This window comes from Phyllobates terribilis, unplaced genomic scaffold (genome assembly GCF_046119375.1).
Source record: "Phyllobates terribilis strain yellow unplaced genomic scaffold, ASM4611937v1 Scaffold_3__8_contigs__length_932513732, whole genome shotgun sequence".
NCBI lineage: Eukaryota > Metazoa > Chordata > Amphibia > Anura > Dendrobatidae > Phyllobates > Phyllobates terribilis.
Genome location: NW_027362763.1, coordinates 618501196 through 618515186, shown reverse-complemented (window position 1 = coordinate 618515186; position 13991 = coordinate 618501196). Strand labels below are relative to the sequence as shown.

Genomic DNA, 13991 nt, shown 5'->3' with positions numbered 1-13991 from the left:
GGAAGGGTTTGAGAAAGGGCTGCTCCTTATTTTTCTCCTCAGGGAAGCCCTTCTTTCTATCGGACGCTTTTTCTAGAATGTCATCTAGTACAGGTCCGAATACTCTGAGCCCTGAAAATGGAATGGAGCACAGCTTGTTCTTAGAAGATGTATCTCCAGACCATGTTTTTAACCAAACAGCTCTACGGGCTGAGTTGGAAAGCACATTATTTCTGGCCGCAAATCTGACCGATTCCGGTCGCCAGATGGGTCGATTTCACCCTCAGAAGATGGTGCTATATCTTCTTTGGGTCTTTTGGGTCCCAGAACATCCTGGACTCCTGAACCTGGGGGCTGCAGAGATGTGATAGAAGCCTGAAGTTCTTCTTTAATTATATTGCGCATCTCATTTAATAAAGCCCTGTGCTCCTCCTTTAGCATGGAGGCTCTACATTCAGCACAGACGCTTTGTATATGAGTCGGGAAGTCTGATGTTACAATCCAGGCACCTCTTGGACTTTACTGTGGCCTTTTTCCCCGTATCCTTTTTTTCAGAAGGAGGTGATAATTGCCCAGAGACATCCTATAAAAAATATGGAGGGCCTGGTAAGCGTAAACTACATTAGCCATATAAAAAGGGGTAATGGTACACTTACATGATTCTGGGGTGATCCAGGGAGGGTATCAGGGTGTGACATATCTGCCATCTGCTCCCCAGCCCCCCTTCTTATACCTTACCTGGTCGTCCTGTCATTTTCTCCTGCTCCCTGGCGTCTGGTCTAACCGTGGTTTGAATTTCCCGAGCGACCGCCACCGGAAGTCGTCATCTCCGGACTTCCGATTTCGACACCGGGTGGTCATGGAGCCGGGAGAAGCCGGACCCGCCCAGAGCAGGACGCAGAGAGCCTCGGCGATGGGGAAGTGGCAACTAGAGGCTCCAGCACACCAGAGGGCTGAGGGACTCCCGACAGGGAGCGTCGGCCCAGGATCCGCTTGACAGCTGGAAGGAGAGCGCCGCGGGCCCCCCCCCCCCAGATCCTTCCTGTGAAGGGACAGGAAAAACACTGAGGAGGTTGGGAGGTGGGAGGGCTTTTAACCTTTTGTGCTTCCTGTCCCTACACAGGATATGGGATTACTCCTCTTATGGTGCTGTCATGGGGAAATACTGGAAAATAGCGTTTTTAGCGATATCAATTTTATTTCCATTCAACTTTTTTTATTGTGTTTTATTCCACTGTTTGTTTGGTGGTATGAAGAAAAAAAGCATAGTTTTTGACATGTTTTTCTTTTTTTTTCAGTGTCCGTTAAAGGGGTTAACTAGTGAAAGTTTTATAGTGTGAAACCATATATGTGTACCTTTTTTTGTTTTTAACTAAATATACATATTTATTGGTATATTTTTCATTTTTTGTGATTTTTTTAAATATCTTTATAGTTTTTTAAACTTTTTTACTTAGTCCTTCTATGAGATTTTAATTTTTCTTTTTTAATCTGATTGTTGGTATAACGAATTGCAATGCTTTATACCTGTCAGAGCTGCACTAAGGCTGGAATCACGACGAGGACGAGTGTCATGCGATTTTCCTCCTCTAGCAACTTTATGACATACGTATGCAATGCGTTTTTAGCATATACTTTTACATACTGTAATTCTCTAGTTTACAAACTAATAAAGCAATCTTATATACAGATATAGATAGAATAAATAATTAGAATAGTTGTCCTGTAGATATTAAATGTCACAAGCCCCCTACATATAATAAAACTAGCACCCTTTAGTGCCTTTCATGTGGCACTAAAAAGGTGTTTAGCCTTATTTAACCTATTTCTGTATTTTTCAGACTACAAGACGCACTTTCTCCCCCCCAAATTTTGGGGTAAAATTGGCGTGCGCATTATAGATCGAATGTAGCTTACCAGCGGTGCTCGGCGGCAGGAGGTGGGCGATGCTGCGGGTCCTGCTGTAACGCACCGTGTAGGAAATTCAAAGTGCAACACGAAGGGATGAGGGGAAGAGAGCCCAGACACTAGGGAAAGGGGGAGTGGAGACTTCCTAGACTGATCTAATATCACCCTGTCTCACCTACCGTCCCCATATTGGATCCCCACCAAATCGCCGAACAGGAAACCTAAGCCCTGTAAATCCCTAGAGCTAGGCCCTGGACAGGGAAGGGGGGAGTGGGGTGTGAGCACTGGTCAGTCCCCAACACAAACTAAAGACAACAAGGGAGACAAACATAGGGTGAAGAAACTTAGCTTGAGCTGACTTCAGAGAGATTACACCAAACGTCCTCCAAGCTCCAGAGAGGAAGTAAGCAGACTGCAATAGCTCCAAGCCTTCACAAGGGAACATGTAAATGTCACCAGCCCCTCCCTGAAGCAAAGTATTTAAACACCCAGGCCAGGGAGTCAATCAGCAGGAGGGAGGTAGCCGCTGGGTTCTAAATTAAGACAGATTTAATAAGGGGTCTGTAATGCCAAACGAAGTGACCTTCTGCAACCAGCTGAAGAACGACAGTCTGCTACATCTGACACACCCGTGACAGTTCCCCCCACCCCCACCTTCTACGAGTGGTCTCCGGATACTCAGGACTAGGTTTCTCAGGATAAGAGGTGTGGAATGAACAAAGCAGCCTGGGAGCATTCACCTCTGATGCTGAAACCTACATCCTCTCCTTAGGATCATAACCTTTCCAGGGCACCAAATATTATAGGGAACGAGGTTGGAGGTGAGAATCTACAATCCTTGAAAGCTGAAACTCCAGATTACCATAAATCATTATTGGGGGCGGCGGTAGAGGTGAGGACTCAAGAGGTTCTACATATTTCTTGAGTAGTGACCTGTGAAAGACATAGTGCCCCTTAAAAGGGGTTGTCCGGTACTTTTAAAAAAAAATGCCAGTGTGTTTTAATGATAAATACAAGCTTCTTTCTAATTAACTTGCGCTGCTAATACCGCCTGTGAGCGGCGCTATCGGTGGCCGCTGACAGGCAGTACATGACCCCACGCTGACGTCACGACAAGTAAGGTGTGACCTAGCGCTAGGGTCCCCGCAGTGGCTTCTAGGTTGTGGGCGGAGTTATTCTCCTGCGTCACACCCAGCATCGACCGCACGCTTTCCCAGTGAATGAGGACAAGGAGGTGCGCGGTGGATGCCGGGTGTGACGATGGGAATAGCCCAGCCCACACCCCAGCAGCCACTGGTGGAACGCGGAAGATGGACCCCCGGCTGCAGCCGCAACTTGTCGTGACGTCAGCAGATGTCAACGCCGGCTGCAGCCGGGGGTCACGTGCTGCCTGTGAGCGGCCACCGATACTGCCTGTGAGCGGCGCTATCACAGCGCAAGGTAATTAGAAAAAAGGTTGTATTTATCATTAAAACATACTGGCATTTTTTTTAAAGTACCGGACAGCCCCTTTAAGGGCCTGAGGTAGTTCAAGAGGAAACGCTGCTGGGTTAATGACGGCGGTTATTTTATAGGGACCAATAAGCCTAGGTTCCAGCTTCCAAGAAGGAACTTTCAACTTGATATTCCTGGTAGACAACCACACAAAGTCATACACATTCAGGTCCGGACCTGGCAAGCGTTTCCTGTCAGACATACGTTTGTACCTGTCTCCCATAATCTTCAAATTACTGAGAACCCCGCCGCCACACCGAGGAGAGCGGCAAAGCAAAACGTTCCACCTGAGAAACTCCTGAATCTCCTCTCCCAGTAATAGTACCAAACTGTGGGTGGTAACAGTATGCACCGAAGAACGGTGGACCAGCCAGTGGATTCTTGACGATGATTATTAATGACAAATTCTGCCAGCGGTAAGTAGGATGCCCAATCCTCCTGATTATCGGAGACAAAACACCACACCTGAGGTAGGTCTCCAAATTCTGATTAACACGCACGGTCTGACCATTCGACTAAAAATGGAAAGCAGAGGAACCAGATGGCTGCACCCCCAGTCGAGAACAGAATGCTTTCCAGAACTTGGAAACAAACTGGGTCCCCCGATCTAACACCACATCAGAGGGGACCCCGTGAAGCTTCACGATTTTCTTGAAAGTGACAACAAAATTGAACCTAGTAAAAAAAAACAGGGATCATCTAGCTTGCTTAGGGTTGAGACGTTTAGTTGATTGAAGATATGACAGGTTTTTATGGCCAGTAATAACAGTAATAGGATGGACAGCCCCCTTCAACCAATGTCGCCATTTTTCGAAAGCCAATTAAAAGTGCCAAAAGTTCCCCATTACCCACGTCATAATTTCTCTCAGTCGAAAACAATTTCTTAGAAAAGAAAGCGCATGGACGCCATTTACCAGGGGACGGACCCCGAGACAACACAGCCCCAACCCCCACCTCCGACGCATCAACTTCCAGAATAAAGGATTGGCAAACATTGGGTTGACTGAGTATTGGTACCATGGCAAAACAGCTCTTTAGGGAGGAAAAAGCCTGCAGGGAGGCATCCGATCATTTGGAAAAATCAGACCCTTTCCTAGTCATGTCCGTAAGGGGTTTCACAATTCCTGAATAATTTTGGATGAATTTCTGGTAAAAATTAGTAAAGCCCAGAAAATGTTGTAGAGCCTTCAGGTTCTCAGGACAGTCCCAATCAAGAACTGCACGGATCTTCTTCGGATCCATCCGAAAACCCGAAGATGACAACACGTACCCCAAAAACTGCACCTCCTGGACCGCGAAAACACATTTCTCTAGTTTGGCATATAGTTTGTTATCCCTTAATATCATGAGCACCTGTCTAAAATGCACCTGATGTGTCTCAAAATCTGGTGAGTAAACCAAAATATCGTCAAAATAGACCACCACTAACCTCTCCACCAAATGATGGAAAATATGATTCATGAAATGCTGGAACACCGCAGGTGAATTGGTCAAACCGAAAGGCATAACCAGACTGTCGAAATGCCCTTCAGGGGTATTGAACGTTGTTTTCCTTTCATCCCTATCTCTTATTCTAACCAGATTGTAGGCTCCCCTTATATCCAACTTGGAGAATACCTTAGCTCCCACAACCTGGCTGAACAAATCTGGAATCAGAGGAAGAGGGTAATGATCTCAGATGGTAATTTAATTTAATTCTCGGAAATCTTCACAGGCCGAAGGGCTGTGGAGTCGGAACTCATTTTGGTGGAGTCGGTATAAAATGGACCAACCCTGACTCCTAAAATATATAATAAATTGAGTACAGTAGTTCAATGCAGTTTGTGGGGAATATTTTTTCATAAGAATTTGGGAAAGTTATGAAATGTCCTATAAATGTCTGTCCTATTCCTGATCTAAGGGTCTAGACTTTTAGCTGAGATGAAACTGTGCTACAGTAAATTTATCACTTAAACATGAGCCATGTATGAGGGAGTCAGAGTCGGAGTTATGGAAATTGAGAAGTCGGAGGTTTGGCTTACCGACTCCACAGCCCTGGTAGGCCGCCATCTTTTTTCCTAACGGAGAAGAACCCTGCCCCCACGGGTAAAAATCAGGGTCTGGTATGTCCCTTTTCCAGGCTTTCCACAATGAAATCCTTCATGGCTTGTCTCTCAGGGCCAGAAAGATTATACAGTCTAGACTTCAGTAGTTTAGCTCCGGGAGTCAGGTTATTAGGACAGTCATATGCACGATGAGAATGCAAATGGCATAATAAAGAGAAGTAGAGTAAAGTGCCTAATACCACCAGCCATGAATTCAAGCCTATACGGGGTGCAGTTTTGCAACCACTTACAAGTATATGCTAGGCAAAAGAGAGCATAATAGACAAGGACCGCAATACTTACATCGGGGAATCTGATACAGGATGTGCGCCCCTATGTGCGTTTCGCCGTAGCTTCATCGGGGGTGAACAGGCAGAAAAGCAGGTAAGATTTTTGTAGATGGGGAAATATTTAAAACAGTTCTCATGGCAGTAATCTCCCCATTCAATGATCTCCCTGGTTTGCCAATCCACTAACTGATTATGTTTCACCAACCAGGGTAGACTCAAAACAATTGGGGTGGGAATACCGTCGGGACAAAGCAAGGGATTATCTCACAAGGAACCGACCCCACCCTCAGTTTTGCATTATGTACAATCTGAGTTAGAGCTTTCTGTGCAAGTGGCGAAGATAGGAATAGCCTTATCTAAAGTACAGCAAGCAAGACCATGAGTTCTCACAATCTCAGCATCAACCATCCATGAGTTCTCACAATCTCAGCATCAACCATGCTGACTCCAGCTCCACTGTCAACAAACAGAAATTTTCTCAATTTTGCTCTCTAGCACCATCTGCTGTCAGGACAAACCGGGAACTGCAGGTTGACGGATAAGCAAAGGTACATGTATCAACTCCAGACTACCAAGGGTTAATTGAGTCTTCTTTAGCTTAGGAATCGAAGGACAGGTCCCAATAAAATGTCCCTTTTCCCACAAAAAAAACCAAACATACAGGTGTTTATTTGTGAACCTCTGGGGAAATGTACGATGCAGAGGCACCCCCTAACTGCATGGGTCCCCCTCTCCAGTACTGGTTCACCGCCAGACCACTTCTGCGACAAAGGGGCATTACCCCGACAAGAAGGCCCCGGGGAAGGTGGTCTCACCCACTTATCCCAAAAGAGTCTATCAACACGTATAGCCAATGACATGGCAGTCGGCAAGGACTCATGGGTTTTAAACACTGCCAAAGAATCTTTCAGCCTTTCAGTAAGGTCCTGACAAAATTTGCTTCTAAGCGCTGAATCATTCCATTTTGTATTGTTGCCCATCTACGGAATTCAGAGCTGTGCGTCTCCACTGACCGATTTTCCTGCAGGAGGTGACGTAGCCTAGAATCAGCCAAGGCGACTCGGTCAGGGTTACTATAGATGAGGACGAGGGCCCAAAAAACTCCTCCACAGACTGGAGACAAATTGAATCCTGCGGCAAAGAAAAATCCCAGGATTGTGGATCTCCCTGCAACAGTGAGATCACAATTCCCACTCGTTGCTCCTCATACCATCACTAGGAGACATGGCTCCTCCTCACAAAGGCATACCCTAACATCAACTCCTTCGCAGCGCCTACCCTGATGTGCACTAGAAGGGCCCCAAACATAAGGGACAAACTGGTGAGAGCGGACATCGGAATAACACAGGAAGTTCCTACCCAACGTTTCCTCACCCCCGTAAATATGGCACATTTCAATGTTTAAGCTGTGCAGCATACTCCAACATAATTAAATCAGACCACATCACACACCAAAGAACAGGCAAGACATACTCCATCAGGGGCTACTACACATGCGACTCGAACTTCGTTATTTATGTTGTCAAGTGCCCTTGCAATCTGTTATACGTAGGAGAAACTATACCACACATTAGGTATCTAATCGATAGCCACAAATCAACCATCTGGTGTAAAAAGATATGGTTACCCTTACCCGACCACTTTGCTACAGCTAGACACTCTGTCACTCAACTACAATTTCAGGTAATAGACCAAGCACCCAGACCAAGAAGAGGAGGTAACTAGATTCAACTTCTGAAACAGAGAGAATCCTATTGGGTACACACGCTTCAACCTTTAACCCCAAAGGGACTAAACAGAGAAATTGATAGGTTAGGTAAACTTTGTCCCACTTCTTTCCATACAGACACACTGATCTATCTGAACCGACCAAGTGAGCAAGCCAACCCATATACACTTACCTCTCTATGTACCCTTATATCAGAAGGATCTCCCTCGAGTATAAGTTCTATTGACCTCAGCCCCTCCCGCAAACTCCCAGGTACTAATTCATTCTCATGTTATTGTAACACAAACTAGTCCTTTTCATTCTGCCCCAGCACTGCTACAACACAACACACAGTGCACTTATGTGCCAGTGACACGTATAACCTCTCTCTGCTTTGACCAAGTGGCTGTCCAAAATTTGTGCATTAGACAGTCTCTTACCGGATGTTCCAGTATATCTCAGCCCCATTATGGTTCTACAGCACTGACACAGCCCCTTACACATCACATCATAGATGATTTATTAAAAGACCCTTCCCTCTACCTATTACAGATTGAACCATCTTCATGATTTCCCAGAATACACCCATATTGACACATGTATATGTATGCCATACCACATACAATGCGGACCGCCGTCCCTATCCCTGCCCCTTATTAACACATATCTAATCTATGGTGATGTCCTCACCATGCCACTGACAGCGCAGAGCTGATTTAAGTCATTATTATTATTTATTATAGCGCCATTTATTCCATAGCGCTTTACATGTGAAAAAGGGGGTATACATAGCAAAAACAATTACAATAATCTTAACAAAACGAGTCAGCGACTGGTACAGAAGGAGAGAGGACCCTGCCCGTGAGGGCACAATCTACAAGGGATGGGCGAGGATACAGTAGGTGAGGGAAGAGCTGGTCATGCAGCAATGTCGTGTAGCGGAGGTTACTGGAGGTTGTAGGCTTGTCAGAAGAGGTAAGTCATCAGGTTTCTTTTGAAGGTTTCCGTGGTAGGCGAGAGTCTGATATGTTGGGGTAGAGAGTTCCAGAGTAGTGGGAGAAATCTTGTATGCGATTGTGGGAAGAGGAGATAAGAGGGGAGTAGAGCAGGAGATCTTGTGAAGATCGAAGGTTGCGTGCAGGTAAGTACCGGGAAACTAGGTCACAGATGCAAGGAGGAGACAGGTTGTGGATGGCTTTGTATGCCAGGGTTAGGGTTTTGAGCTGGATTCTCTGGGCAATGGGGAGCCAGTCAAGGGATTGACAGAGGGGAGAGGCCGAGGAATAGCGGGGGGGCAGGTGGATTAGTCGGGCAGCAGAGTTTAGGATAGATTGGAGGGGCGTGAGTGTTGGAAGGGAGGCCACAGAGCAGGAGGTTGCAGTAGTCGAGACGGAAGATGATGAGGGCATGCACTAGTGTTTTTGCAGAGTCTTTGCTGAGGAATGTGCGGATCCGGGAGATATTTGTGAGTTGAAGTTGGCAGGAAGTGGAAAAGGCTTGGATATGTGGTTTGAAGGAGAGTTCAGAGTCCAGGGTTACCCCGAGGCAGCGAGCTTGCGGGACTGGGGAGAGTGGGCAGCCATTGACGTTGATGGATAGGTCAGATGGGGGGGATGAATGAGAAGATGGAAAGATGATGAATTCTGTTTTATCCATGTTAAGTTTTAGAAATCTGGCAGAGAATAAGGATGAGATAGCAGACAGACATTGTGAGATTTTGGTCAGTAAGGAGGAGATATCGGGTCTAGAGAGGTAGATCTGTGTGTCATCAGCATAGAGGTAATACTGGAAGCCATGAGACTGAGTTGTCCCAGGCCAAAAGGTGTAGATGGATTATGACCATCTCAAAGAGGATCACAAGGAAATGGACAGTATGTGACTTAAATATGAGTATCTGAGCAAAGGGTCCGAATACTTATGACCATGTGATATTTCAGTTTTTCTTTTTTAATAAGTTTGCAAAAAATTCTACATTTGTTTTTTTCAGTCAAGATGAGGTGCAGAGTGTACTTTAATGAGAAAAAAAAAATAACTTTTTATAATTTAGCAAATAAAACTTTTAATCCTTTTACCTTCCTAAGAAAAACATTATGCTTCAAAAATGTTTCCTATGAGAAGTAGACAAAAATAAACACTCCTGCTCACCTTCCTTCCCACTGCTCCAGAGCTGCGTCCTGTTCTGCCAGCAGCTGATCTCAGCATTTGAGAAGCGTATGACGTTACTGCCATGCGACTTCAGACGCTGAGGTGAGCAGCGAGGATATTCACTCCTCTCCACGTCGGGACTATGGGCGTTGAGAGGAGTTAATAGTCATTCTCTCTAATACAGGGCACAGAGGATCTCTAAGCAGCTGCAGGAGTTGCGGCCACTGCTGACAGTGTGCGCTATTAAAGAAAACGAATGTTCACTTCTCTCCACGACCATGGGTGGTGGTGTGTGGGGAGCGGCGGCAGAAGCAGTAGCTAGCTGCTACAGTTTGGCTATCCTGTGTGCCCGCTACTAAAGAGAATGAATATGGGAGTGGAGAGGAGTGAATATTCATTCTCGTTTAGTAGCGGGCACACAGGATAGTCAAGCCACAGCAGCCGGCTACTGCCTGTGCCCCGCTCCTCCGCCCACCCCACCACCACCACCACTCACGGGCGTTGAAAGGAGTGAATATTCGTTTTCTTTATTAGCGAGCACTGTCAGCAGCGGCCGCGACTCCTGCAGCTGCTCAGCGATCCTCTGTGCCCTGTATTAGAGAAAATGACTATTCACTCTTCTCCACTCCCATGGGCGTGGACAGGAGTGAATATTCATTCTCTTTAGTAGCAGACACACAGGATAGCTAAGAGCAGCAGTCCGCTACTGCCTGGGTCCTGCTCCTTGGTGCCGCTCCACACCAGCCCCACCATGTATTATCCAGACTATAATACGCATGTCCCAATTTCCTCCAAAGTATTGGAGGAAAAAAGTGAGTTTTATAGTCCAAAAAATACAGTATGTATTTAAACTACATACAGGTAGATCTCGTAGTAACTTTCTGCTCTCGCTAACAGAGGAGGGACCACATGCATATTGTCAGGGATTGTCTAGTTAGGCAGAGAGGTGGTTTTTCATTTCCTAAAAATGCTTCTTTGTGACCAAAATACATTGCTACTACTTAAAAAGAATTTGTTAGCAGGTTATTGCTATATAACTGGACAGCATGCTGTAGGGGTTAAAACATAGATTTCAGGGATGCTTCTCTTATCATGCTCTGATTGTTTTAGCACAAGGAACTAATCATTACTGGGCTACAGCAGCATGTGCATACTAGTCCGACATGCCCCTCCTGTGATCGGCATCTCACTGTCTATGGACATTGTATATACAGAGCCTGTTGGGGGAGGGGAAGCTTTTGGCTATGTGCCCACGATGCAGAAATGAAGCAGAAAATTTCTGCATCTCCCTGGCAGAAAAAACGCATGCAGATTGTGCATGCGTTTTTCCTGCAGAATACATGCGGATCCACATGCGGATTCACATGCGTTTCCGCATGCAGATTGACAAGCGCTTTCCAGGCGATAGCATCACTTGGAAAGTGCTTGACAACTAGGTCACACTGTATAAATCCATGCAAACGGCATGCATTTATACAGTGTGACCGTAAAAATTAAAACAAATAAAGCTATACTCACCCCCGAGGCCCCGGCGTGGCTGCAGCGCTGCTTCCTGTCTGGTTCCCGGCTGCCGGCATATCGCGAGACAGAGCGGTGAAGGGCCTGCGGTCACATGACTGTGACGTCACCACAGGTCCTCAAGCGATGCCGGCATTCAGAGAGAAGACGCCGGACAGGTGAATATAAACTTTATTTATTATTTTATTTTTTTACAGGTACAATGGTACCCAGGTCTGGATGAGAGTCTCCTCTCCTCCAGAACTGGGTACCATCCGCACATAGAAACCGCTTGTAGAAATGTACAGTCGCGGTTTCTATGCGTTTCAATGCAAGTCAATGGCGGGAGTTCCGCTGCGCTACCGCAAAATTAAATGACATGCTGCGGATTTTTGTACGCAGCATAAACGCTGCGGAAAAATCCGCAGCATGTGCATAGAACATGCGGAATCCCCTTGGGGACCATGGGGTGCGGATTACCTAGCGTTTCACAAGAGTTTATGCTGCGGAAATTCCGCAGCATAAACGCTTGAAAAACGCTACGTGGGCACCAAGCCTTTCAGCTCTACTTCATTGCTAAATCTAAAATCTCTGATGGTGTCAAACCCGCTGCACCCAGTAATCCAAGTGATATATCGTTGGATTCAGCTTCTCTTTGCCGACATCAGGCTGCTCTCAGATGAGCAAAAACCTGCTGACAGATTCCCTTTAAATATAATTTTTTTTCAGTTTCTCTTTTCCAGAGTAGCTACAGTACGGCTTACCACAATGCAAATTCTAAACGTCTAAATATCAATGTCACTGAGGGCAAAAGTGAAAGAAAACAGCACAAACCTTTTCGAAATTAAATTGCAGACTGTTTTCTTCTTCTGTCTCTTTAATACTTGTCTGTGGTAAAAGAAAAAACAGTTTAACATCAATGGAAATAACAGAAGAAAAACACATTTAAAAAGTCTGTTACAGTACCACTCAGAAATTTTATGGACAATGTACATTTAGGTCCAGAAAAATTTGGACAGTGACCTCTGCATGCCACTATGTAAAATTAAAAATGAAATAACTGAGCTGCAATTGAAGTGTAGACTTTCAGAAATAATATCCTGTGAACCGTTTAGGAGTTGCAACCATTTTTCAACAAAGCCTCCTCATCTCCGGGGCTCAAAAATAATTGCACAAATTAACGTCACTATAAATAAAATGGTCATTATTAGTACTTTGTAGAGAATCCTTTGCAGGCCTGAAGTCTGGAAGCCAAGGACATCACCAAACGCTGTTTGTTTTCCTTTGTGATGCTTTGCCAGCCCTTTACGGCAGCGGACTTCAGTTGTTGCTGGTTTGTGGGTCTTTCTGCCTTAAGTTTTGTCTTAAAGAGAACCTGTCATGTCGTATCTATCATCTACACTGCCCCCATTGCGTTGTTAGTGATGCACATTGCATCACTAACAAGCTTTTTTCATTAAAATAGGTGGTGTTATAATGAATTTATAACATTTTATGTACTTATGCTCGTTTTCAGTCATAGTAGTGTGATCCTCGCATACAGTCATGGGCGGCGCCGCATTCGGTCACTGCTGGCGCCACCCACGTATTACAATTTTGCTCCCGGCGAGCGCTGATATTAGTGGGGCACATGCGCGGTTTTACAAGGCCAGCCTTGGGTCCCTGCGCGTGCGCAATTAGGCTGTGTAGTTCCCAGCTTCACTGCGCAGTGATGAGTGGCTACGGCCGCACACACTGAAGCTGGGAACACATTGAAGTTGGGACTCAAGGCTGGCTATGTAAAACTTTTAGGATTGCTACTTCCAATAGGTTGCGCTATAGAGTACTAGTCCTCTCTTTCTCTGAAGAGACAATTTGCTTTTTTTCACAAAATTTTTACTCTAGACCCACATTTATTTAATATTCGCAAGAGTAACAGGAAAAACTGGACCCCATAATCTGTTGTGCAATTTCTTCTGAGCACGCCGATACCCCATATGTGGGGGCAAAACCACTGTTTGGGCGCACGGCAGGGCTTGGAAGGGAAGGAGCGCCATTTGACTTTTTGAATGTAAAATTTGCTGTAATACTTAGAGGACGCCATGTCACGTTTGGAGAGTCCCTGATGTATTTAACCCCTTTACCCCCGAGGATGGTTTCCACGTTAATGACCAGGCCAATTTTTACAATTCTGACCACTGTCACTTCATGAGGTAATTACTCTGGAACGCTTCAACTGATCCCACTTATTCTGAGACTGTTTTTGCGTGACATATTGTACTTCATGATAGTAGTAACATTTCTTCGACATGACTTGCGTTTATTTGTGAAAAAAAATTCGGAAATTTGGCAAAAATTTGGAAAATGTCACAATTTTCAAACTTTGAGTTTTTATGCCCTTAAATCAGGGAGATATGCAAGACAAAACATTTAATAGATAACATTCCCCACATGTCTACTTTAGATCAGCACAATTTTGGAACCAAATTTTTTTTGCTAGAAAGTTATAAGGGTTAAAATTTGACCAGCGATTTCTCATTTTGCCAACAAAATTGACAAAACCATTTTTTTTAGAATGATCACATTTGAAGTGACTTTGAGGGGCCTTTATGACAGAAAATACCCAAAAGTGACACCATTCTAAAAACTGCACCCCTCAAGGTGCTCAAAACCACATTCAAGAACTTTATTAACCCTCCAGGTGCTTTACAGGAATTTTTGGAATGTGGAAGAAAAACACCAAGGTTACTTACTGGTAGCCGGTTTTTCCTGAACCTATGACAGCACACCTTGAGAGAGGGATCTGCCCCACCAAGGACAGGAAACCGTCTGAAATAAAAGGGCGGTACCTCTCCCTCGCTTCAGTTGTTTACAGAGCATTGAGAGGACCTCCCAAAGATAAAAACC

At 45.2% G+C, this 13991-nt stretch overlaps 1 protein-coding gene across 2 annotated transcripts in view; it reads right to left on the bottom strand.

Moving 5' to 3' along the window:
• The window catches only part of FSAF1 (40S small subunit processome assembly factor 1), a 132447-nt gene that overhangs the window by 63899 nt on the left and 54557 nt on the right, over positions 1-13991 (bottom strand). For both annotated transcript variants that reach the window (XM_073671503.1, XM_073671502.1), the window contains exon 3: positions 11940-11993. In XM_073671503.1, coding sequence (XP_073527604.1) covers positions 11940-11993 — 54 coding nt within the window. The remainder of the gene's footprint in view (positions 1-11939; positions 11994-13991) is intronic.